Source organism: Globicephala melas, chromosome 13 (assembly GCF_963455315.2).
Source record: "Globicephala melas chromosome 13, mGloMel1.2, whole genome shotgun sequence".
Taxonomy (NCBI): domain Eukaryota; kingdom Metazoa; phylum Chordata; class Mammalia; order Artiodactyla; family Delphinidae; genus Globicephala; species Globicephala melas.
The window spans coordinates 79,858,951-79,881,876 of record NC_083326.1 but is presented as its reverse complement, the minus strand read 5'-3'; the positions used below and the strand labels follow the sequence as shown (position 1 = coordinate 79,881,876).

At 46.1% G+C, this 22,926-nt stretch overlaps 1 protein-coding gene across 5 annotated transcripts in view; it reads right to left on the bottom strand.

The window, feature by feature from the left end:
- The window catches only part of CCDC60 (coiled-coil domain containing 60), a 267,296-nt gene that overhangs the window by 11,022 nt on the left and 233,348 nt on the right, over window positions 1-22,926 (bottom strand). For all 5 annotated transcript variants that reach the window (XR_009566464.1, XM_060310799.1, XM_060310800.2 and 2 more), the window contains 3 exons: window positions 14,561-14,651; window positions 10,087-10,321; window positions 2,904-2,988 (listed from right to left, as the gene is read on the bottom strand). Coding sequence is in view for 4 of the 5 variants with exons in the window: in XM_060310799.1 (XP_060166782.1) it covers window positions 2,904-2,988; window positions 10,087-10,321; window positions 14,561-14,651 (411 nt within the window). In the remaining variant the exon portion in view is untranslated. The remainder of the gene's footprint in view (window positions 1-2,903; window positions 2,989-10,086; window positions 10,322-14,560; window positions 14,652-22,926) is intronic.

Sequence of the window (22,926 nt, the reverse complement as noted above, 5' to 3'; positions counted from 1 at the left end):
ATGAGAATGCAGATTCCTGAGCCACACTCCCAGAGACTTGGATACATCAGGCCTGGAGTGGGACCCCAGAAGCTGCATTTAAAACCACACACACAGACTTCCGATGCAGGTGTGCAGGGAGCATACTTCGCAAACCTTACCATTTCCTGGCATACCATGAAATGACGCCTGCTTGAAGTGCCTGTTAAGAAACGCGGTTTCCTCTAAGGATTCCGATCCAGTGGGTCTGGGATGAAGACCAGAAATTTGTAGTTTTCACAAGCGTCCCAGCTGATTCTGACCTTCAGGGACATTTGTAAAATACTGCTAGAGGATTTTAAGACAAGGTCATCTTCCTAGGTGATGTTATGGTCTGAATGTTTATGGCCCCCCAGATTCATCCCAGGAGGATGCTGTTAGGAGGTGGTGGCCTTTAGGAGGTGATTAGATCATGAGGGTGGAACCCTGATGACTGGAATTGAAGCCCTTATAAAACAGACCCTTGAGAGCTAGCTTGTTCTTTCTACACGTGAGGACACGGTGAGAAGGCAGCCGTCTATGAGGAAGAGGGTCCCTGCCGGACGCTGACCTGCTGACACCTCGATCTCGGACTTTCCATCCTCCAGAAACTGTGCGAAATAAATGTCTCTGGTTTACAGGCCACTCAGTCATGGGATTTTTATTACACCAGCCCAAACGCCTTAAGACAGGTGACCAGAGCGCGGTCTGGCCCTTGAGGCTGAGGGCTGGGAGAGAAGGCTTTCAGGGGTTCCTAAAACCCCCAGAATTCTACGTCAGTCTTGATGGGAGCAGACCTGCTGTCTAAAGTGAAATAGGAATCTACATTTTTAAAGTGCGGAGGGCAAAAGCAAATCTGCAGCTTCCCCTAACTGTCTCTGGGCAGCTCCACAGAGAAGCCTTCAATATTTGCTGCCTTAGCAAGGGATTAGGGAGATTTTTCTCCCGGAGGAATTGAAGAGGATGGGAAATTTCAACAGGTTCTTGCACTGTAACCATGGTTATTTTATCATTAAAGTGAATGCAGAGGCCACGTGATGAGTTCTGTGAGAACCAGGTTCTTGTGTGGTTTTGTCTTTGAGGACCTGAAGCAGGTCACTCCCAGCCATCCTTCTCCATCTATGAGATGGGACCATGGTACTGGGTACTGGTTAATCAACCTGTCTCAGCGAGTGGCTGCAGAGGTTCCATAGGACGCTGTATGTGAAACAAAAGTAACCACCACCACCACCACTGTCACCAATTTTTGTTTGCTTACAGTATGCCAGGCACATGCTAATATGTTAAATGCATTATCTCATTAAATGCTTCAAAAGACTCAGTGACGTAGACATTATTTCCACAACAATAAAAACACTTTACTAGGAAATTATCATTTAATTCTCATTACAACCCTTTGGGATAGGTTGTTAATGAGCCTCATTTTACAGAATTGGAATCAGGCTCAGAGAGGTGAAGCAACTTGCTCAACAGCACACAGCAATTAAATCACGGAAATGGAGATTGACCCTAGTCTACTTGGTACCACCGCCAGTGCTTTGAGGAAACACAATCTCATTTTACAGATAAGAAAGCTGAGGTTTAGAGAAAGGCTGAGGGACTTGTTCAAAGGCACTAGGTCTCGAACCTACGTCGGTCTGACTCCAAAGCCAGTATTTCATGGCGTGAGTTCTTGCAAAGGAAGGAGCCTCTTGGAGCTGATGCTTCATCACTGTCATCTGCCTTTAACACTGATAAATCAGGCGCAGCGACCGGGGCCTTAAGGGCCAACACTGTCTCTGAGAGCCTTCAACGCCACCGTCCAGAGCCCCGATGTGAGTTGAGGCAGCAGCAGCCAATTCATCATTAACAAGCAGAGGCGGGTGTGATGCATGTGAACGTGCTTGGTGAACCGTACTTATGCTAATAACAATAACCGATAAGTCATAGCCGGCATCCCAGGAGGCTGAAGGTGACGATGAACCTCTCCAGTGCCTCATTTATTCTCAGGAAGTCCTCTGCTTACTCTGAGGGATCCACACTTGGAAAGGGAACTTCAGCTCTAGCCCGCATGCTCTCTGAGACTTTTAGAGGCCAGAGGTCCAGTGGACAGGGCTTTCCGCCGGAAGGAGGACACCTCAGGTCCAAGTCTGACTCTCTGAGCCAATTACATTGGTTGCCGGCTTGAAACTTCAAAGGGTTCTTTTTGTTCCTAGGATAGAAATCAGAATCCTAGAGGTGGCTTCCAAGGTCCCCAGACAGACTTATATCTCTGCCCATCCCATCTGGGAAGGATTTCAGTTCCTTGAAGGTGCTACGCTCCCTCTGGACCATGTTTGCACATGTGCCGTCTGCAGTATTCACTCCCCGTGCTGGCTCTCCCGGCGACCCCCCAGCGACTCTGGCCGGTGAGTTCCTTCTCATGCTTCATCCAAAATCTCAGCTTAAAGTTTCTTCTTTGGAGGGAACTTCTCTCATCCCATCCCGGACTAGATCAGATGCCCCTATTATGTCCTCTCACAGGTCTGAGCTTTTCTTTCATAACACTTCCTGCAATAATTAGTACGGTCCATCCATATTCATAAATACTCACTAAAAGGATGAATGAATAAACCTCTGGGTTCCTGGGAAGCAGGGCAGCGGAGTGGATAAGAGAACAGTTTTTGGAATACGAAAGATTTGGATTCGAGATGCGGCCTTACCATTCGTTAGCCTCTCTGAACCTCATTTCCTTATTTGTAAAATGAAGACAACAGTACCTACCTTGTAGGGTTATTGGAAGAACTCAGGGAGGTGATACACATGAGCAAAGTACACGGTTCAGCGCTTGTCACAGAGGAAATGCTCAACCGTTGGGAACTGCTGTCCTTTATGTTATCACTATGATGCTGACATCCTTTATTTGCCCAGGTGTCAAAAGAACATACCTGGCCGCTTGTTTTTGCATCCCATCTGCCATTGTGACTGTTCTCTGAGCATCTTCCCGAACCATCTCCAGGAGCTTCTGCAGATCTGATGGGAACACAAGAGGTCACTGTCCACAGGGTGCTCGTGAGACAGGACTGCGCAGGTCACGGCCCAGCCCCCAGGCCGATATCGCCTCTGCTCTGGCGTACTGGGGAGCCGGAGAAGGATGTGACCGGGGTCTAGAAGTCTGCAGGTTGTAAACGTGACTCGTCTGCTTCCAACCAGTGACTGGCCATCTCCTCTGGGACGACAGCTAAATTCCTCCCCGTGGCCTGTGAGGCCTTGAGGGTCTTGGCTTCTTTCTATTTCCTGTTTCATCTCATTCCTCCTGGCCGCAGCCCCCCTCCACCCTGCCCTTAAACACTCTTCTGTAGCCTGAGATAACTGTTTCCAATTCCAAGAAGAGATCAACTTGCCCGGGAAAACCCTCTCTGATCCCAAAGACCTGAAGCTCCAAACTGGCGATTCGCAGGCCGACTCTAGCTCGTAAATGTGTTTGACTTGATTTGATGTAGATGCTCAAACTTTTCGTAACTGGAAGTTTTCACATTACAAATCTGGGCCTCCAGTTTCCCTGGAAAAGACTCTGAGGTGGGGCTCATCCCGTGCTGATGGGGCCCTTTAGAACTTCCAGTGCATTCTCCAGCTCCCCGTGCCCCCCCACTCCTCACTGCATTAGTTGATTTGCATATTCATACTTCACATTGTTGCTTTTTACACGATGTAGAGATATCTCTTTGTGCCTGACTATTATGGGTTGACTTGCGTCCTCCCAAAAGATAATGTTCAAGCCCTAATCCTCAGTACCTCAGAATGTGAATTATTCATATTCTTATTTAGAAATAGGGTGGCTGCAGGCGCAACTAAGATGAGGTCATACTGGAGTAGGATGGGCCCTCAATCCAATACGACTGGTGTCCTTGCAATAAGGCGGGAGAGACACAAAGGGAGAAGATGGCCATGTGATGACAGAGGCAGAGACTGGACTGCTGATGTGTCTACAAGCCAAAATGCCAAGGCTTACCAACAACTACCACAAGCTAGAAGAGGCAGGGAAGGGTTCTCCCATACAGATTTCAGAAGAAGCATAGCCCTGCTGACGCCTTCACCTGGAGTCTAACCTCCAGCACTGTGAGACAATAAATTCCTATTGCTTTAAGCCAGGAAATGTACTTTGTTAAGGCAGCCCTGGGAATCTAACACATGGACACTCTTAAAAGTTGGAAAATAATATATATTTGGAGTAAGCTAGGTGCTCCAAGAAAAGTGGGAGAGTGGAAGCCCTAAGTGTTTTGTACAAATACGGATGGGCAAGCAGTTGGCACCCTGCTTGTCATACAGGCATCTCTGTCAATATTTGCTAAATAAATAAGCAAACGATTAAGGAGAAAAAAAAAGTAGGCAGGGGTTTGGGAGACTATGAGCTAGATTTGGAATATCAATGAAGGAAGACAGGGCCAACATGGACACTTCTCACGCTTTAGTAGGCGCCGGTAGTCGGCTCAAGGTCAAGTCTCAAAAGCCGTACCTGCAAGGGTGAAGGCAGTGCTTCCCAGGGCCGTTTGTGTCCAACCTTGTTTGTGAATGCAAGTCACTGGGTGCTAGGGAAAGGGTGCTCCCGTCAGTGACCTGGGAGCCATCTAGGCTGTGACAAACGTCAGCATTTAGCCACTTTCCACTCCCCCTTCCTCATTCTCAAGTACTGATAGTTTATCTTCCCAGTAACTGGTGGGCATGATTCCATCTGACCTGGATCTGATCTTCACTTTTGTCTTGTCACGCCCACCTTCCCTACTGCCACGCATCCCAGAATCCTTGGGCTGTGTCCAGAAGCCTGTTGATGAGGGAGCTCTGGATGCTTCCTCCACTTTCTTCCCTTCTCTTGGGGACCCAGCAGCACCATCTGACCACTCCCCCACTCCTGCCCCTACCCGGAAGCAAACCAGTCTAGTGGGTGGATACCAGCAAATGAGCCCAGTGACCTGGCACACTGGGCAGCTCTCCTAGAGAATCCCCTATAAGGCTCCATGTGCCATTTAATGCACCAAAGGTTTCTTTCTGCCAATAATGCCTCTGGGCCGGAACGGTGCCCACCGACATCAAGCTCCACCCGTCACATAGCTGAGGTTGGATATGTATGAACTAGAACAAAGCCTTGGGACTGTGAGGCCCATGTCTACCCACCAAGGCCCATGTCTACCCACCAAGGCCCATGTCTACCCTCCAAGGCCCATGTCTACCCTCCAAGGCCCATGTCTACGCTCCAAGGAAGGAGAGATTTCTTTGGAAAAGGTGCAGGTGCCACAGAATAGAGTCTCCCTGAGGAAGACAGTCTTGTGATGGATGTCCACACTCAGAGGAACCTGCTTAGTTCTCAGTCCCCAGGGCTATGGGGATGCCATTGCCCAGTGCTCAGAGATAACAGCATCCTCTGTGTCAGCGCCGAATCACACCCCGAAAGGAAAAATTCTAACTCGCTTCCTCCATTGTCCATCCCCGGCCTGTCTAAGAATCCCCCTCGAGAGCAACTATACCCATTTCTTCCTCTCTGTTGGGGGAAAAGAGAGGAAGTCCTTTTGTTGTATGGGGTTGTTTCGGTGGTGGAGTGGGGGGAACAGTAGAAGGCACAGGACCCCTCTTTTTGAGTTACTATTTAAGTGAGTTTCTCCTCTAACAGTTCCAAGACTGGAAGATTCAAGACTGGCAGAAGGAATGGTCTGGGCTTTGGTTCCTCCGGAATCCCTTGGCCATTGATTTGGGAAGGGACCATTCCACAGAGAGGCCACGGCCTGCTGTCCCCAGCGATCTGTGTCCACAAAGACTTCATTATGCAGCCAGCCCTGGAAATTAAACCTTGGTCAGATGGCATGTCTCTTAGAATAGGATTCATGAATTCAGAATCAGTTGGAGGAGGTTTTAGAAGGCAATGGAAGTCTGGGAAATTAATCTACTTTTGTGAAGGCTCTGACAAATGCAATGGAGGTTAAGGTATAAATAGAGAAAAAGGGTGAAGAGGCTAAGGGAGAAGGACTTTCTCTCCTGGGTGTTGGTCTCTGGTGGGAATGCATCTCCCAGCCATTGCTGTGCACCTGCCGTGTGCCAGGTAGAAGGTGAGTAAGACGCTGTTCCACGCCTGAAGGGAGCTCACACTCCTTTCTCCCTTCTTTAGTAACAGAAATATATGTATGCATATGTACTTTTGTGTGTGTGTGTGTGTGTGTGTGTGTGTGTATACTTTTGTGTCTGTGTGTGTGAGGGAAGCATTTATTAGCCCAATTTCCCAACATGCTTTGTAGCTAGGTGTGCCCCTGTGACTAAATTCTGGGCCATGAGATTTTAGGAGAAATACTGTATGAAGCTTCTGAGAAGACTGCTTAAAACTCAGCTGGAAGTGAGCACTTCTCTACTTCACCTACTTCCTTCTGCTTCCCTCGTAGGATGTGACTCTGATGACTGGCATTCCAGCAGCCATTTTGGACCATGAAGTGAACTGTGGTGGAGAAGAAAGACAGAAGGAAGTAGGATCCCTGATGATCTTCTGGAACCACCCTATCTCTAATCTGTAAGAAAAATTAGTTTTTATCTTTTTTAAGCTACTCTTTTTCAGGTCTCTGTACCCAGCCAAAAGAAGTTCCTACCTGATACAGTGAGATGTAGTTGTAAATTAAAATTAAGTACTTAATACAAGCAAATACAAAATACTAAGAGAATTGAGAGAATGAGAGTCAGGGAAAACTTTACAGGGGAGGGAATATTTGAGCTGGGTCTTAAAGGTTGAATAGGAGTCCATTCGACTGAAGGGTTGGAGGTGAAAGGGCACCACGGACAGAGGAGGGCATGAAAGAAGATGCATTGTTTAGGAGGAGAGAGTATTTTTAGTGAGGCTGGAGCACCTGGAATAAGGTGTGACATGGCAAGAGCGGAGCCCATTATAGGCAGCCTGGGACAAGATCAGATGCAGTGTCTTAGAGGCAATGGGGGGCGGTCTCTGAAAGATATTAAGCTGGGAAGCACTACTTTAAGTTTTTAATTTAGAAAGTTCCTTCTGGTTCAACACGGACAAGAATCTGCAGGCAAGGGAGGGTAAGACAAGAAGCAGACGTTAATTACGAGGCTGCTACTGTCATCTAGATGAGAGGTGATGAAAACTGGACCAGGGCTCCCCAGCCTAGGTGCCTACAGGGAGCAGATACCACAGGTGAGTGACAAAAGCTAGTGTGAGAAAAATCAGGCTGCTCTCTTGGTCCTTCATTTCCCACTTAGAGACTTGGGTAAAGCATAGAAATTAAGTGTGACATGAGGGCCAGACTGCCTGGTTTCAAACTCTGGCTTCATCACTTATCGGATGTGTGCCTTTGGGCACATAACTTAACCTCTCTGTGCCCCAATTTCCTCATCTGCAAAATAGGCAAAAAAAGTTGTTGTGAGGATTAAATGAGTATGTATATCTGTGTATATTCACACACACACACGCACACACACACACTCACATATGCAGTGCCTGACACATAAAAGTCCTCTTAGGGTTAGTTACTGTATCATCATCATTATCATTCTAAGACAAACAAGAGGGCAAAGGAGATGATAAATGGGCAAGCACTTGGCCAACTGGGAGCAATGTAATGATTGGGAATAACAGGGAGTGGTGGGGACTGTGGAAAACTAGAGAGCACATGCCCCACCTAAGAAGGGCAGCTCCAGTTGACTGCTGTCATGCAGGGTTGCAGGCCCACTGTTGCCACAAAGAATAACTTTTTTTAAATCAGAATTTTGATGTCCAATCTCTCAATCTTAAAAAGTCACTCCTACTTTTTTTTTTTTTAAACAAAGCCTTGTGTGGTAAACAAAACACAGTCTGCAGGAACCAGCCCATGTGCCCCAATTTTCTATCTCTAAACTAAGACAAAAGCAATAGGAATGAAGAGGGTAGGGTTCAAAAGAGCTTTGGGAGATGGCACTGGTTGGGGCAGGCAACTGGTTAGACTGAGAGTAGGAGTAGGGTGGCCGTTAGGGAAGGGTCTGTGGTGTCTCAGGTGCCTGGAGGGAGGGCACTATTCTCCCCTCCCCTCACTGCCAAGTCTCTTCTCCCTCTGGCCCCTCCTCCCTTCAGCTCTCAGGTTGCCACTGGGAGAAGCACACGTGAACTCTGGTCCCTCCTCCCTTCAGCTCTCAGGTTGCTACTGGGAGAACCATACGTGAACTCTGGGACTGAGACACTTCTTGAAGCTGGGGACTCTTCTCTGCTTGTCTTACTTGAGAGCAAGGTTTTCAGAGTTAAGAGACACAGCGCGGACACAACATTAATAACCACACACAGACCTTTGAAAAGAAAACCAGGTCTTGTTACCCCTACACTTGCAACCTTCCAGAGCCTTCCTCTTGCACTTGGAATAATTCTGAAGTCCTTACCTTGCTCTACAAAGGCCACGCATGCTCTCACCCCTGCATCCCTCCCCAGCTTCGTGTCTTCAGAAACTCAAATGTCAGGGCTGAGAGAGGCTTCCCTTGACCACCCTGTCTAACCTAGCTCCATTCCCACCAATAGTCTCTCTCTAGCCTGAATCTTGTTTTATTATCTTCCAATCATGTATTATCTGCAATTGGCTTGCTATTTATGGCTTTCTTGTTTATGTCTGCTTTTTCCTTGTAAAATATAAGCTTGGGGAGGGCAGGTACTGTCACCCTCGGTTCCAGGAACACAGTAGCTGCTCAATAAATACATTTTGAATGAAAGAAGTTCAAGAAATCCAGAAGAGTCATACATCTGATGACGGTTTATCTCAGTTCCTCTCCATCTGCGATAATACTTCTGTTCAGCAAACAGCTTTTCAGGGCTTAGAACTTTTCTTGGTCTCCTGTTAGCAAGGGGGATGGTGGAAAATTTTCTCATTGGCCATCATTACTATGAGTCCTGACCACTTACTGAACTTTTGCACTTTTGCCCATTTCTGGCTTTGATAATCGGGGCCCTAATCAGGCTTTCTGGTTCACCTTGACCTTCTTTTTCAACCTCCTTGTATCTGTACTAAACCTGGTCCAGCTTTGGTTGCTATGGGCATTCTAGATTGTGTGAAAGAACACTGACTGAGCAGGCAGGCCTCAGCTTAGGTGGCACTGAGGGGACAAAGCATGTGGGGATATGGCAGAGAAGGTGTTTCATGCACCAGAGTCAGTAGTTCTGCAGTGAGCCTTCCTCTTTCATGCCCCTTTCTCTTTCTTCCTTCTGCCTTCTCCATCTTTCTGCATAAATCCTTTCTTTTCCTGTCTCCTTTTACTATACAAGCTCAAGCCAGAAAGTCCTGAAAATGAATTTTTTTACACAACTTATGGAACCCAGTCACAATTCTACCTGGTGGAGGTCCACAGGGTCCCCCTAAAAGAGTGTGCAAAAACATGTATGTGTGTGTGCTTGAATTGTTTTCCTAAAGAGAGGCCCATAGTTTCCAACAGATTTTCTAAAGAACCTGTGTCCCCCAAGCAGTGAACCATTGAAAAGGCTTGTTTCAGAGTGGGGGGGGTCACAGAGTGATACAACTTCCCTATATAAAATGTCCAGAAAAGTCAAACTTCCAGAGACAGAAAGTAGACTTGTGGTGGGAAAGGGGAGGGACTGCCAGTGGACGTGAGGTTTTCTTTGGGGTTGATTGAAATGTTCTAAAATTAGATGGTGCTGTTGGTTATACAACTCTATAAATTTACAAAAAACCGTTGACACGTACACTTAAAACAAGTGAATTTTATGGTATGCAAATTATACCTCAATAAAGCTGTTGGCACCGAATTTCAAAAACATAGTATGAAAAAATGTAAAATATCTTATCAATACTTTTTTATATGATCACATGTCGAATGACAATATCTTATAAATTGGGCTAAGTAAAATATACTATTAAAATTTTTTAAAAGAGCAGTTGATGACCATGGGCTGTCTCCCAAGGAGAAATGGTTCAGAGTAACCCAAGTTAGAGTATATTTCTGATCTCCACTGAGGGAAAGCAAAGGGGTCCATGGAGACTGAACAGGGCTAGGGGACCTGTGTGCCTCCTTTACCTGAGTGGGGCGAAGGTGGAGCACATGGGGCTCTTGACATCTGGCTTCAGGGCAGAGTCAGGGCAGACTCGTCAGATCTAAGGAAGGACTTACTGACATGGAGAGGTTCTTCTTCAGGCTTGGCCGAAGACGATTCACTGTCCTCAACGTCCTTGCTGCCTGTCGCCTGGGGGATCACACTCTGGGGCTCATCTGAGCCCGGGTTCACGGAGACCATGCTGCTCTGGGGGGATGACCCTCCACTTGTCCGAGACAGACTGAGGGTGGAGCCTCGCCGGCTTGGTTTGTAGCTGGTGACGCGTGCTACAGGAACCTTGAATCTCTTGGTCTGAAGAAAAGAGAAAATAAAGAGGGATTTTAGAAAGGAAGGAAGGAAGGGAAGAACGGAGGAAAAGAGGAAGGGAGGGAGGAAAGTAGGAAAGAAAAAAAGCGAAAACCTGGCTCTGAATGTGAATTCCTTTTGGCTCTTTCCAAACACCATGAGACATATCCTGGGTCTGGAAAGACCTTCTGTCACAAATCAAGATAATTTATACACATGTGTTTACTGGAAGCGAGTTTGATGGGACTTATTCTACTCAGTGAGTGCAATGGTTGCCCAGGTAGTCACCACAGGAAGCCAAACATGTATTCCAATGATGTTGCCTTGGACGACAACAGTTTTTTACTTTTGTAATAATCATCAGAGTTGATTTTTAAACTGGGGGAGGATGGGTCTAATCTCTTTAGCTGCATCTTGGTTTCGACCCCCAATTCTATGTATCAACCTTTTGTTCACCAAATGACACCTGGGGCTCAAAGAATAAATATGTATGTTCACTGGGGTTTTCTGAAGAATACAAGATGGAGAAAACTCTAGGCTTGACACTCAGGAGGTGCAGGTGAGGGGTGCAGATTTGTCTGATGAGGGGGCACTCTTGGGTGGAGGGGGGAGGAGCCATGATGGAGGTGGGTGGGAAGACCTAGATGACAAGTCCTAGGAGGTGAAAGGGGGTAGGTAGGGAAAGTCCTGCGAGAAGAATGGGGATTTTTGGAAGGAGTCAGAGTGGACAGGTTACAGGAATGTGTGCGTGTCTGTGTGTGTGTGCGTGCGTGCGCGCGCACACACCGTCTTGCATGACTGGTGTCACTTCAGAATGTACTGTGTGGGCTTATGTCTTCATTTAATTCATGCTTCATGTCTTAGGCTTCCTAACTTGCCCTAAGTTGCTCAGCTGCTCCAGGATAAGAGCTCAGTGAGGGTCTGGGCTACAGTTTACACTCCATTAAAAGAGAAACAATTTCATTTGAGAACGTTTGAAATGAAAGCCCTTGGAGGGTAGTCCAAGGTCTTCTTTGGATGAAACTCACAGTGTGTGATACCCTAGGGAAGAAGATAAGGAGAAGAGGCAGCACTGAAGACCACACAACATTTAATAAATATCTAACAGGGTGGAGAGAATTGTTTTCAGCAGGACTCACTGAGAGTCCACTGTGGGTGATCAGAAGTAATGTTTTGATTGGCCACCTCATGGGGCCCTGAGTGTAGGTGGAACCTCCCTGCTCCGGAAGAGCGGAGGGATTTCTTGCTTGCACAGGGCAAGGGGAGGGTGGGGGAAGAGAGACGGAAGAAGGTTGTGGGGTTTAAGATGTGATATCTTCCTGGGAAGGCCACCTCCCCCAATGTATTCAGTGAAATTCTACACAAGTGACGGAACGCTTCAGAATGTGATAGCCTGGGGAACTGGAGTTCAAACTGGGTTTAACCGGATCTCCAAGGGAGCATGGGAGTTACAAAATGACTGTGATAAAGAAAAAGCAAATGCCAAAAGTTGGCATGTTCTTCCCTTTGATAAATTAGGAGCTTGATGCAATGTCCCCTTTGTCCTGGCATCGCAACTGGACAAGAGCTTGCCAGACTGACAGCCCCTCTGCTCTCTGCCCCCAGAGGGAGAGAGAATGTCAGCGCTCAGGGATAATACCTGTAGAAGCCAACTCTTCCTGTCTCACCTGGCACGACATGAATTCTTGACTCTGGAAACCACATTCTTTACATCAATGTCATTTTTGAAGGCTGGACAGATTGTGTCACCAGGGCAGCCTGGAGTCTTGCAATGAGCACCAGACTCAGAGCCAGGGGACCTCAAGGGGGCCCTGAACTGGTCACTCTCCCCTGCTTCCGTCCCCTCGTCTATACAACAGAGAGGACGGGCTGGGATGATCTCAGAAGAGCTTTCCATGCCCAGAGTTCTGTGTGCCTCTTCCCTGCATTAGGATTTCATCCTGTGCTCCTAAAGTTGCCATTAATTAAAATTCAATTAAAAGCCACAGACAGGAAACCCAGAGTGAAGGACTGACACTTCTCATTAATTGAGAGTGGCGGAAAAATAAAATGTGGGGGGAAGATGTGACAGGCAGTTTCAGCATCCTGCTTGCCCTTTATTGAACTGACTCTCCCTGAATTGACTTAAATCCCCAAATGTTTCTTCTCTCTGTTTTGTATTTCACTCAGGAGTGGTATTAACTGGCTGCCGTGTTGCACCTCAGGAGGGACTGCTTTTTGGCACAAAGGAAAAGATTTCCCTGAATGATTCCTTGTACTTTCTTAGAAGGAGGGATTTCAAACTGGTGGCCCATGGGGAGACATGTTCAGCTGCCCAGAATTCTACAGATTGGGGATATCTTTATATAAGAACTGAGGTTACTGGTCTCTCTTGAAAATGATAAGCCCTGGGTCCCATCTTCACATGGCAAGATGAGTAGAACTAAGCAGAGGTTCTTCCCTTTAGCTGTGCAGAATTCCTGTTTGCCACAGACCTCACCACTCCCTACTGTGTTACCCAGCCTGATTTTTTTCATTTATGCCATTTGTCCGGCTCTTAATGATCACTGCCTTGGCACTGACAAGCTCCACACATACAGAAGACTATCAGTTGCTGTGGAAGTTGACTGGAGCCTCTCTTTCAAAGTCCTTAATTTACAGGTGAAGAAACTGAGGTCAGGAGAGAGGAAAGGACTTCTCCAATGCCATGCAGTGAACAGAGTCACAGTGGCTCAACTAGGTCTCCTGATTCCTAATTCAGTGCTCCCTCATCCTCAGAATGGACCACACTGCAGCCCAGAGTTTGATCTGCAAACTCGCCCAGGGGGGATTTCAATTCAGTGAGAGTTCAAGTGCAGTGACTCACTCGTCCTTCCTCCAACTGTAGTTGTGACTATTCCTGAAGGACATTTTTTTAAAGGTTTGTGGCTCCTGCTTTTTCTGTGCATCTCTGGAGACAGATACACACGATATCTCCATAGCAACTTTCTGTGATAAAAACAAAGGCTCTCCTTCTCAGGGCACTTAGAAGTGCCCTGATGAAACAGCAAGGAAACGGTGAAACTTCATGAGGGGCAATGATAATCCTACCAGAGAGAACATGCTTTTGAAGAGCTCAGTGTTTTAATAAACAGGGTTTAGTAAACAGACCCAGGACTAACTCTGGGCTCTGCCACTGCCCAGCTGTGTGGCCTCATGCAAATCACTTAACCTCTTCAAGCCCTAACTTTCTGCTCTCCTACCTGGAAATAAGAATACTGCCCCCATGGGGTTGGTTAGTAGGAGGACAGGACTGGCTAATACACCTAAAGAGCTTCCTTAGCACAGAACCTGGCCCACTGTAATTCTGTTCAAGATTGGCTTCTAAAAATTACATAACCACAATAATGCTCAGCATTTTCACATTTTCAAAGTGAGATTGCATACTGTTTCCTGGGGTTCTTTACTAATGTAAAATAGATAGCTAGTGGGAAGCAGCCTCATAGCACAAGGAGATAAGCTTGGTGGTTTATGACCACCTAGAGGGGTGGGATAGGCAGGGTGGGAGGGAGGGAGATGCAAGAGGGAAGAGATATGGGAACATATGTATAACTGATTCACTTTGTTATAAAGCAGAAACGAACAACCACCAAAAAAAGAAGTGAGCAGAAACCAGCATTATATCCATTTTGTGGTTGGAGAACAGGTTCAGCAAAAGTCTCATTGTGTGTTCTCTCAACTGCCTTTAGCTCTCTGCTCTTGCCATTATTATTATTACGGTGCTTGTTTGTTAAGTGGATGAGTTTGGGGGTTTGGGGGGTTAGGAATGGTTTTGAGTGAAAAGAATAGACCTCTTGATGTTCTCTTAATAATAAACACACGTTCTAGTTTGTAGAAAACCCTGTCTGTTCAATCACTCACTTATTTTCTGACTGACTTTGAAAGAAAAGGGAGAGCGAGAGAGAAAGAGAAGTGACTGTTACTGATTAAACGTAGACAGTGAGTGAATCCATTTCCTTCCAGTGACATCTTATGGGGCGGCTGCTCGGCCACCCCTTCCCTGCTGCGTGAGGTGGTGTCCAGCCAAACGACATTTCTTCTAAAATCCCCAGATAAGCATTTTAATTAAAATTTATAAAAACCATCCAACAGCACGAGGTTCTGACTTCCCTTCACTCAGAGAACCAAGTAGGAAAAAAAATCCCATCAGAGAGAAGACTGGCGAAAATGCCTCCCACCCAAGTTGGGGCTGGTAGCCAGGCGGCAGAGTCACGTGCTGACAGTTACCTTTGGGGCTGTGATGAAGCGCTCCCACCTCTGTCCCATGGACTTGTCCTTATTGATTTTTTTTATTGTGCTCTTGCTTCCACCTGGGTCCCTGAGTGAGAAACAGCTTAATGAGTTTTCCGTTTCTAGAGCCTCAGTTTATTACAAGTACTTTTAAGAAATGCAATAAAGAGACGATGGATGGTGGCTGTTCTCTGCTCTGATTTTTTCCCCCTCCTATACTCGGGAAGCAGTGGAAGGGACAGTTCTTCACAGCCGGGTCTCGCGAGTGGGAATCGAGGTTAGGAGAGACCACCGCTTACTGGGTAGGGACTGAGGGAGGTGGAGTGTATTTGTACACATTCCGCATCTGTTTGCGTTTTGGACCTGGGTCCTCTCATAGACTCCAGGGCAGGTCTGCGGTTCCTCTTGGGGGTGAATTAAAAAACATGGTCATTTCCAAATCTCTGGCTGCTCTGGTGCCTAAGGGTCCCACCATCAGGGTCACTTCTGAGTAAACGCACAGAGAGAATTACTAACTCTGCTTGGGCGGGGGGAGCTTACAGGGTGCGTTGCACAATGAAAATCACTGGTTTGGAGTTTATTGAGTGAAAATTCTACACAGTTCTACATGCAAGACGCTTCTGTGCATTCTCGCTGAATCACCTCAACAAAACCTTGTGATGCAGTCATTTATCATCCCATTTTACAGATGAGGAAACAAACTCAGGGTCTTAAGTCACTCATCCAGGTGCATATTCACAATGAATCTAATGACCCTCACTTGCATGGGTCCCGCCGCCAGGGCCCTGTACCTAATTTTGTATTTTAACTTTGTATTCTTTTTCTTAAAGCGCCCCTCTCCCCAATTAAATAAACTGCAGGTTGCGTGAAACCTGGATCCTCCCTCATGGGTTGGAACTTTCTGGGTATGAGACTGAAGCCCCAGCAAGTTTGGATGGTGACATACCTATAACCCTTGATCAGAAACCTGTGGGAGCGGATGTGTTGCCAAATTCAGAATCTTGGCATTTTGGAATGGAAATATGCTGCACGTAGACCATATGTTAACATAATCCTTCCAGTGGGGTCTCGGCAGCATCTTATAATCAAACACATTAGTATTTCTGCAGTGATATATATGAATATTTACACTAGGTGGGATAAAGACCATAAATAGCTTCAAGTCAAGTTCTGCCACCAAATCAGTTTGGTTCGTGTCAGATTTTGCTGTCAGATTGAGTTACGGCAAAACTGAGTTTTCAGAGCCTTTTGGATTTTGGACCTGTGGCTATGGGGTGGCGGATCCCTGTGGATAAGCAAGCTCTCTCAGCGACCTCTACCTATCTATGTATTGACTGACTGATCTGTTGATCTCTCCATCCATCCACCCATCCATCCATCCCTTTCTTTCTTTATCTCCTTTTTCTCTGCAGAAAGGGTTTTAGATGGCTGGGAGCCTTTAGATCATTTGGCTGGCTGTCATCCAGCGTAGAGGAGGGACCTGAGGGAATGAGATGGCCAGACCAGTTTGATGTGGGGAGGCACCAACAGGAGTCTAGACTTAGCAGGGGCTGCCAAGTGCTGGTGGTGGGGGGAGATGCTCAGACAGGAGGCAAAGGTGATCAAGATAAATAAAGCTCGATTCTTATGGCATGGGGGTCTGAGCCGCAGAATCAAAGGTCTCTACCAGCCCAGACGGGGAGGGGGATGTGTGCGCTCTTTACTGGCAGAGCCCTTGCTGGGCACCTACCAGCTCACAGCCACAAACTGAGAAATGCACACAGACGACAAGGTGAAAGTCAGGCTGGGGAGGGTGGGGTGAGAATGCGCCTCCAAGCTTTTTGTAAGACTTTATGTTTGATTACACAATAAAAAGCCCTCTGAATAATTAACAGTGAAGCTCATGTAACGTTGGTTCTGCCTGCCTCTCCCCAGAGTAATCAAATTAGGGAATATTTAAAATCCAGCTGGAGGAAGGAGCAGCAATACTTCAGTCCTATAAACAATATTTAAACTAGCGGCACTTTTGAAGTCTAATTTAAGGCTCACCAACTGGAAGCTTTAGTGTTTCCGCTTTGGAGCGTTTCTTTCAAGACCACAGGGCTTTTCTCCCTTTTCCCCTTTGCTAACGCAGCTCCTGCTGTGCCTCCAGCCTTCTTCTTGATGTTCAAAAGCAAACCCTCTTCTCCTTTTAAAATTAAATCTGGTACGGCCAAGCTTTCAAAATCTTAAATATTCAGACCCGATCGGGAAGATGGAGGTTTCTTGTTCACACAGACTTCCAAGACGACCCAAAATCTATTGTGACTTCAGGCAGCAGGTTAAATGAGCTAAAAATGCAGCAAGGTCCCAGGGATCTTAAAAAGCCCTGAGCATCGTTCTTGCAAAGCCACTGATAAAGAAAGGGCCTGGTTGGACAGAATCCATCTCTCTGAGGTTTCACTTTCAGTAGCAAATAAACCAAAAAGGAGGATCGATAGGGGGAGAAAAGGCAATAACCCAAGCGTCGTCATCCACAGTGCGCTGACTGCACACTACTACACAGGCAAGCTGAAGTTCCTGCCCACGGCCTGGAGGGACAGTCAGGGCCCTTCACCCACCAGAGTCCCAGGTCTTCTCGGCTTCTTAAAGTTGGGGGTCGCTCCGTGACTTGCTTTGTTCAAAAATACTTGAGCGAAAGTGACACGTGGCCTGTAGGGTGATGCTTTAAGGGCCAGTGCTCAGGTCAGATTCCCTTTCCTGCTGGGTCCTTGGGCCACTATGGTGAGCAGAGTCCCGTGCGGTGGACACGTAAAGGGTGAGCGAGAAATGAACCTGCGCTGCGCTAAGCTGCTGAGATTTGGGGGTTGCTCATCACGGCAGCTTAATTGACCTTACCTAATTGATGCCTCTGATTTACTGTCTGTGTGACCTCAGGCCAGTCTCTCTTGAGCATCAGAACCAGGAAAAGGGGTGTACCTGGGTGGTTAACAATGGGTTTAAGAATCGGGTGGACCAGCTGTTTGAGTCCTCCGCCTGCCCTGCTGCTTCCTAGATGTGAGATTTTGTGTAATATTTACCCTCTCTGAGCCTCAGTGTCCTCATCTGTCAAATGGGGGAATATCAACTAAGTCAGAGGATGATTAGAGTGAAGATGCAATGAAATGGGGCTCGTTAGGAGCTTTCCAGGGTGCCTTGTATACACAACTGAATACAGCTGAACTATGAACAACACATGCTTTTTTCAATAGAAACCTTAATGTGGCTTGGAGGAGGGGCTGATGGTGGGCAAGGGCACATCCGTGGGGGAGAAGTGGCTGTGATTTTGAGACCACATTTTCTCTCTGCTGAAGCTTTCTGGGGGATCCTATCTGCCAGAAATCAAGGGAAGAAGTCGTTGAGCACCGCTGCATCTCTTTTAACTGTACCGCCAAGCACATTTTGTTCCTAGCAGCCACTTGAAGACATCTATCCACAGCGGCAATCAGAGTAATTTTCTCAAATACTTCACTCTTTCTGAATCCGCATTCGCTCCTCAGGGTGGAAAGTCTGCTGGCTGGTTTAGGATGTGTTCACGTGTCCACAACAAGATGAGAGAACGGACGTAACTGCTGATTTTGCAGCAGGGAGGGAACAGAGTTCAAAGCTCCCAGGATCTCCCAGGCCAGGGTGCCCATCCCAACTCCTGAGTGATAGGTGCTCTGATGATCCTGCCACGTTTTCCCACTCCTGTAGAGATGTCCACTTGAGAACAGGCGTGGAGGAATAATGCAATTAGGTCAGTGCAGGTAAAATCAGAGACTTCACTCAAACGTCACCTTCTCTGTGAGGCTTTCCCTGACGATCCAACTTAAAAGTCACCCCCCCCCACCCTGTCACTATCACATCACCCTGTCAATTTCTTCATGACGCTTAATGCTATCTCAAGGAATCTTGATTATTACATGTTTATTATCTGTTGCTCACCTCCACATCCCTTGGAATAGAAGCTCCAGAGAGCAGGAATGTTGTTTTGTTTTCATGGGTGAATCCCCAGTAGTGCCTGAAAAAAGTGGGTTGAAGGAAAACGAGACTTTCTGGGGTCGGGGTGGGGGGAAGCATTGCTGCTAATGTGTTGTTCAGAATGATGCTGCCTTTTTTTCACAAGAGTGACAATCTGGCAAACACTTAAAAGATTTGGGGGGAATTGGTTAAGTATGTTGATAAACTCCACAGTCATTAAAAGAGGTTTTGACATGGAGAGATGTTTAACTTATTTATTAAATAACAAAAATTTAGTTGCAAAACAATAAATGTAGAACAGCCTTTTTTTAAAGGAAATTATATATTTAGATATCATATGATCTTGGTAAGTTGGGGTCCCTTTTGTATCCTGGCAAATAAATGAGTTATTCTTTTTTTTTTTTTCTTGACACCAGAGTGTTCCCTAAATTAATTGAAGATTTGGGGGCCTTGGCTAGAAACAGAGGAAACAATCATTTAGTGGTTAAGTGCACATGCTTTGCATCTGGGCTACCTGGGTTCAAGTCCTGACTTCTACTAGCTGCGTAACTTGGAGCAAGTTACTTAAATTCTCTTTGACTCAGTTTCCTCATTTGTAGGTCAGAATGAGGCTCAATTAAGGTCATATATCCAGAGCAGTGCTTGACAAAGCAAGCACTCAAATGCCAGCTGTTTTCCTTATAACACAGTAGCTGGATTTAGGTGACTGTGTCATATTTGAAAGGCTTTATATATAGAAAGGCATCTACATTTTTCTAAAGCAGGTGTGGGTTCTTTGTGCCTGAGAAGCCCAGCCTTTGAGCGTATGGACTCTCTTAATGAAAATCAGGATTTTCCACTTGGACTCTCCACTTAAGAGTGGGTCCAGGAGTTCCCTGGTGGCCTAGTGGTCACTGCCGTAGCCCAGGTTCAATCCCTGGTCGGGGAACTGAGATCCTGCAAGCCAAAAAAAAAAAAAAAGAGTGGGTCCAATGGTGTCTCTCTGGGACAGCCCGAGGCAGTAAGACATACCTGACTGCCCCAGCGGAGAGCACATGATTACCTGCCTATGGAGGCTCAAGGCTGCCTGGAAGGTACATCAGTAACTCTTCACTTCCCTCTTAGGCCTGGGGTCTGTCCTGTTCTGCCCCATTGGGTGGGGGTGAGTGGCACTGGGAAGAGGTGGCACTAAGGCTTGAAGTGCTTGCTTACACCGGGTCTTGTCTGTTTCTCTGTAAAGATCCATTCGTTTCTAGTCAGTCCTTGGAAAGTGAGTCTCTAATAAGAATAAAACCAGTAGAAGTTCACAACCCCTGAACCAACTCCAAAATCCAAAGGGTCTTGACAACCAAAAAACAAAATTAATAACCTATTTGGCAGCAAAACATGACCTGAACTGATGGGAGGCTATTGATGACCTTTATTTACCTCTGAGTATCCACTTAGTATAAATATTCATTCAGTTTTTTTCCTGCAGAAATATGTTTGATGATAGGGTGCTGCCCCAGTTCCCTCTGGGAGTAAGATATTCTATACGGTATATGTCCCATATTTCTTTTCTAAAATGTCGAAAAAGAAAAAAATCATCAGAATTCTGAAACCCAGGTGGTCCCAAAGGTTTGAATAAAAATCTGTGGGCCCTGATATATGAAACAAGTCTTACTTTGCCTAAACAGAAGCCTACATCTCTCAGAGAAGGGTAATTAGTACATTCATTATTGAAGGCTCAGTTTCTGCTCTGCGTGGACCTGATCATCTTGTCAATTGAAATAAACTCTCCTGCTAGGAGCAGAATTAATGAGGATGCTGGGAAATGATAATGTGTTTCAATTGCCACATGATGAAATTGGGAAGGCCTTTTTTCCTTTTATTTTTTTTCTAAATAAAGCAGAGACTCTGGTGCAACTAAGAATGCAATGCTAAAGTCTCTCATCTGTCCATTTACCAAACCATTCGCCAATCCATCCAAATATGGGATCTTCCTGCAGTGAACAAAGATCATCTGTTTGTAGCACACTACATGCCAGTTAGTAAAGTTTTGCTGCCTGTAGAAAGCCCACTTTGAGGTGTTGAACCACCCCACTTTCTTACTATAAAATCCATAAGGGGGCAGGATTGGACCTACAGCCATCATAATGTCTGACAGAAACGAAACCTCTGGGATCTACAGGTCCTGGAGAATGGATGTTTCCTTCTGGAAAATGCATGGTGGGTATCAGGACTCAAGGTTTATGTTTCGAGCACTTTAATAACAGAAGATGCTTGCTTGACGGTGGAAACTCTGAGAAACACAGTCAGGGGAACTGAAGATGTGGTATTTTCCTCTTGGGGTCATTCCCTGGATTGCCCATCTTTGCAACCAGATTTTGGTTGAACTCACGTAGCCTTCCCCCCGCCCGCCCCCATCTCGTTGTATCTGTCCATTCGCTCAGTGAACATGGATCTCAGCTGTTGGTAAAATTCTGCTCAGAGGTTTATTTCTTCCCTAGCCCTAAGTCTCAATGGTATTGACAGTCATAGCCCTAACTGCTCTTTAAAATCGGGATTTTGATCTTGAATAGCTATCGTCTTCTCAGACATCAGGCTAAATGTTCTATGTGCTCTGTCTTGCTTAATCCTTACAAGAACTCTTCTGAAACAGGAACACATTTGACACATGAAGAAACCAAGACCCAGAGATATTAAGTGACTTTGCCCAAGGTTACACAGCCATTAAGTGGCAGGGCCTGGACTCATCCATGTCCTTCTGAGGTCAAAGTCCTTGACCTTAATCACTCTACTCCCTCTGGACCTTAAAAAATGTGTTTGAAGATTTGGGGAAATTCACATTATGGCATAAGTGTGAAACATCATAAATAGGAATTAAGCATTAAAGAGAAGACACCCTTTTCTTACTAACTAAAAAAGAAAAAAATCTTTCTGGCACTTGCTAGGGAACATAACACTCGCCCTGCCCCCATCATTCCTAATTTTTTTTTTTTTTTTTTTTTTTTTTTTTTTTTTTTGCGGTACGCAGGCCTCTCATTGTTGTGGCCTCTCCCGTTGCGGAGCACAGGCTCCAGACGCGCAGGCTCAGCGGCCATGGCTCACGGGCCCAGCCGCTCCGCGGCATGTGGGATCTTCCCGGACCGGGGCACGAACCCGTGTCCCCTGCATCGGCAGGCGGACTCTCAACCACTGCGCCACCAGGGAAGCCCTAATTTTTTTTTTAAATCAATCCCAAACAATGGTATGCTAGAGTCAGCTCATACTGCATCACAAGAACTACATTTGTGCATCTCTTCCCAACTCCAAGTTAGTAACATCATGGTGGTAAGCTTGAAATCAACCAGGGTGGGAGTATTTATACCATGGAAATCGGCATGGCTGCAAATCATGGTTTTTCCCTCTCTGAAGAACTGGTGATTAAACACTGACCAGCATACCACTGACCCCCAAGTGAAATCACCATCAGGAGCAAAGGGTTCACTGAAAAAAACAACCCCCAACAAATACTCTGACTTCCTGGGGGAATCATTCCTGGGCTGCATTTTCCCGTCAGGTCTGGCTGAGGTTCTGGTTGGTTGAGGTTCTGCTCTTACAGAGCTGGACATCCTCGGTTCTCTGATAGGATACTGTCCTGACGAGTCACAGGAAAACCTCCACTTGACTCAATGTAACCACTGTCTTTTTTCTTTTTTTGGATAACAATTTTGGGTCCCCTTATGGGCATATTTCTAAAACCAATCAAAGGAAATAAAGATGGTCCTTTTTGTCTTCTCAATCCAAATTCTGTATTATGTTCTTTCCTCAGTTTGGGAGAGTGGTGCCCAAATGTCAGAGGCAAGATGTTGCCGCTGGTAGCTCACTCAGGGAGATACAGTGCTTTTAGAGGTCCACTGGTTCAGGGGCCTTTCTCTTAGAATCTAGGTATCAACTGTGAAAAAAATTAGATGTTGCACGGACCCATAAATTCTATTTCTCAGAACCTAGCCAACAGGAATATTTTCAACCCGGCACAAAATATATGTGCAAGGATATTCCATGCAGTACTATTTGAAATGGCAAAAACTGGGGAACAACCCTAGTGTCCATTAGTAGAGAAATGGCTATCTAAAATATGGTCTGTCCAGACCAAAGAATACTCAAATATGAAAAGAATATGGTAAAAATGTTAAAAGAATGTGGAAGCTTTGCCTGTACCATGTTGGTAAACAAATGTTTGCTGGGCCAGGCAGATTCAATGGGACACAGGGTGGACTCACTCACTACACCCAGCCCGTGTTCTTTGCAGGCATCTCTGGTGATAGCTCTATTCCAAGAAGAGGCCCTCTGTTTAAATCCTGTTAGGCAGTTAGGGGGAAGGTCAAAGTTTCTTCCTGAGTCTTTTGGGCCTTTATTGTTTTTAGCTCAAAGTAATCCACATGCCAAAGAGACATTTTGGG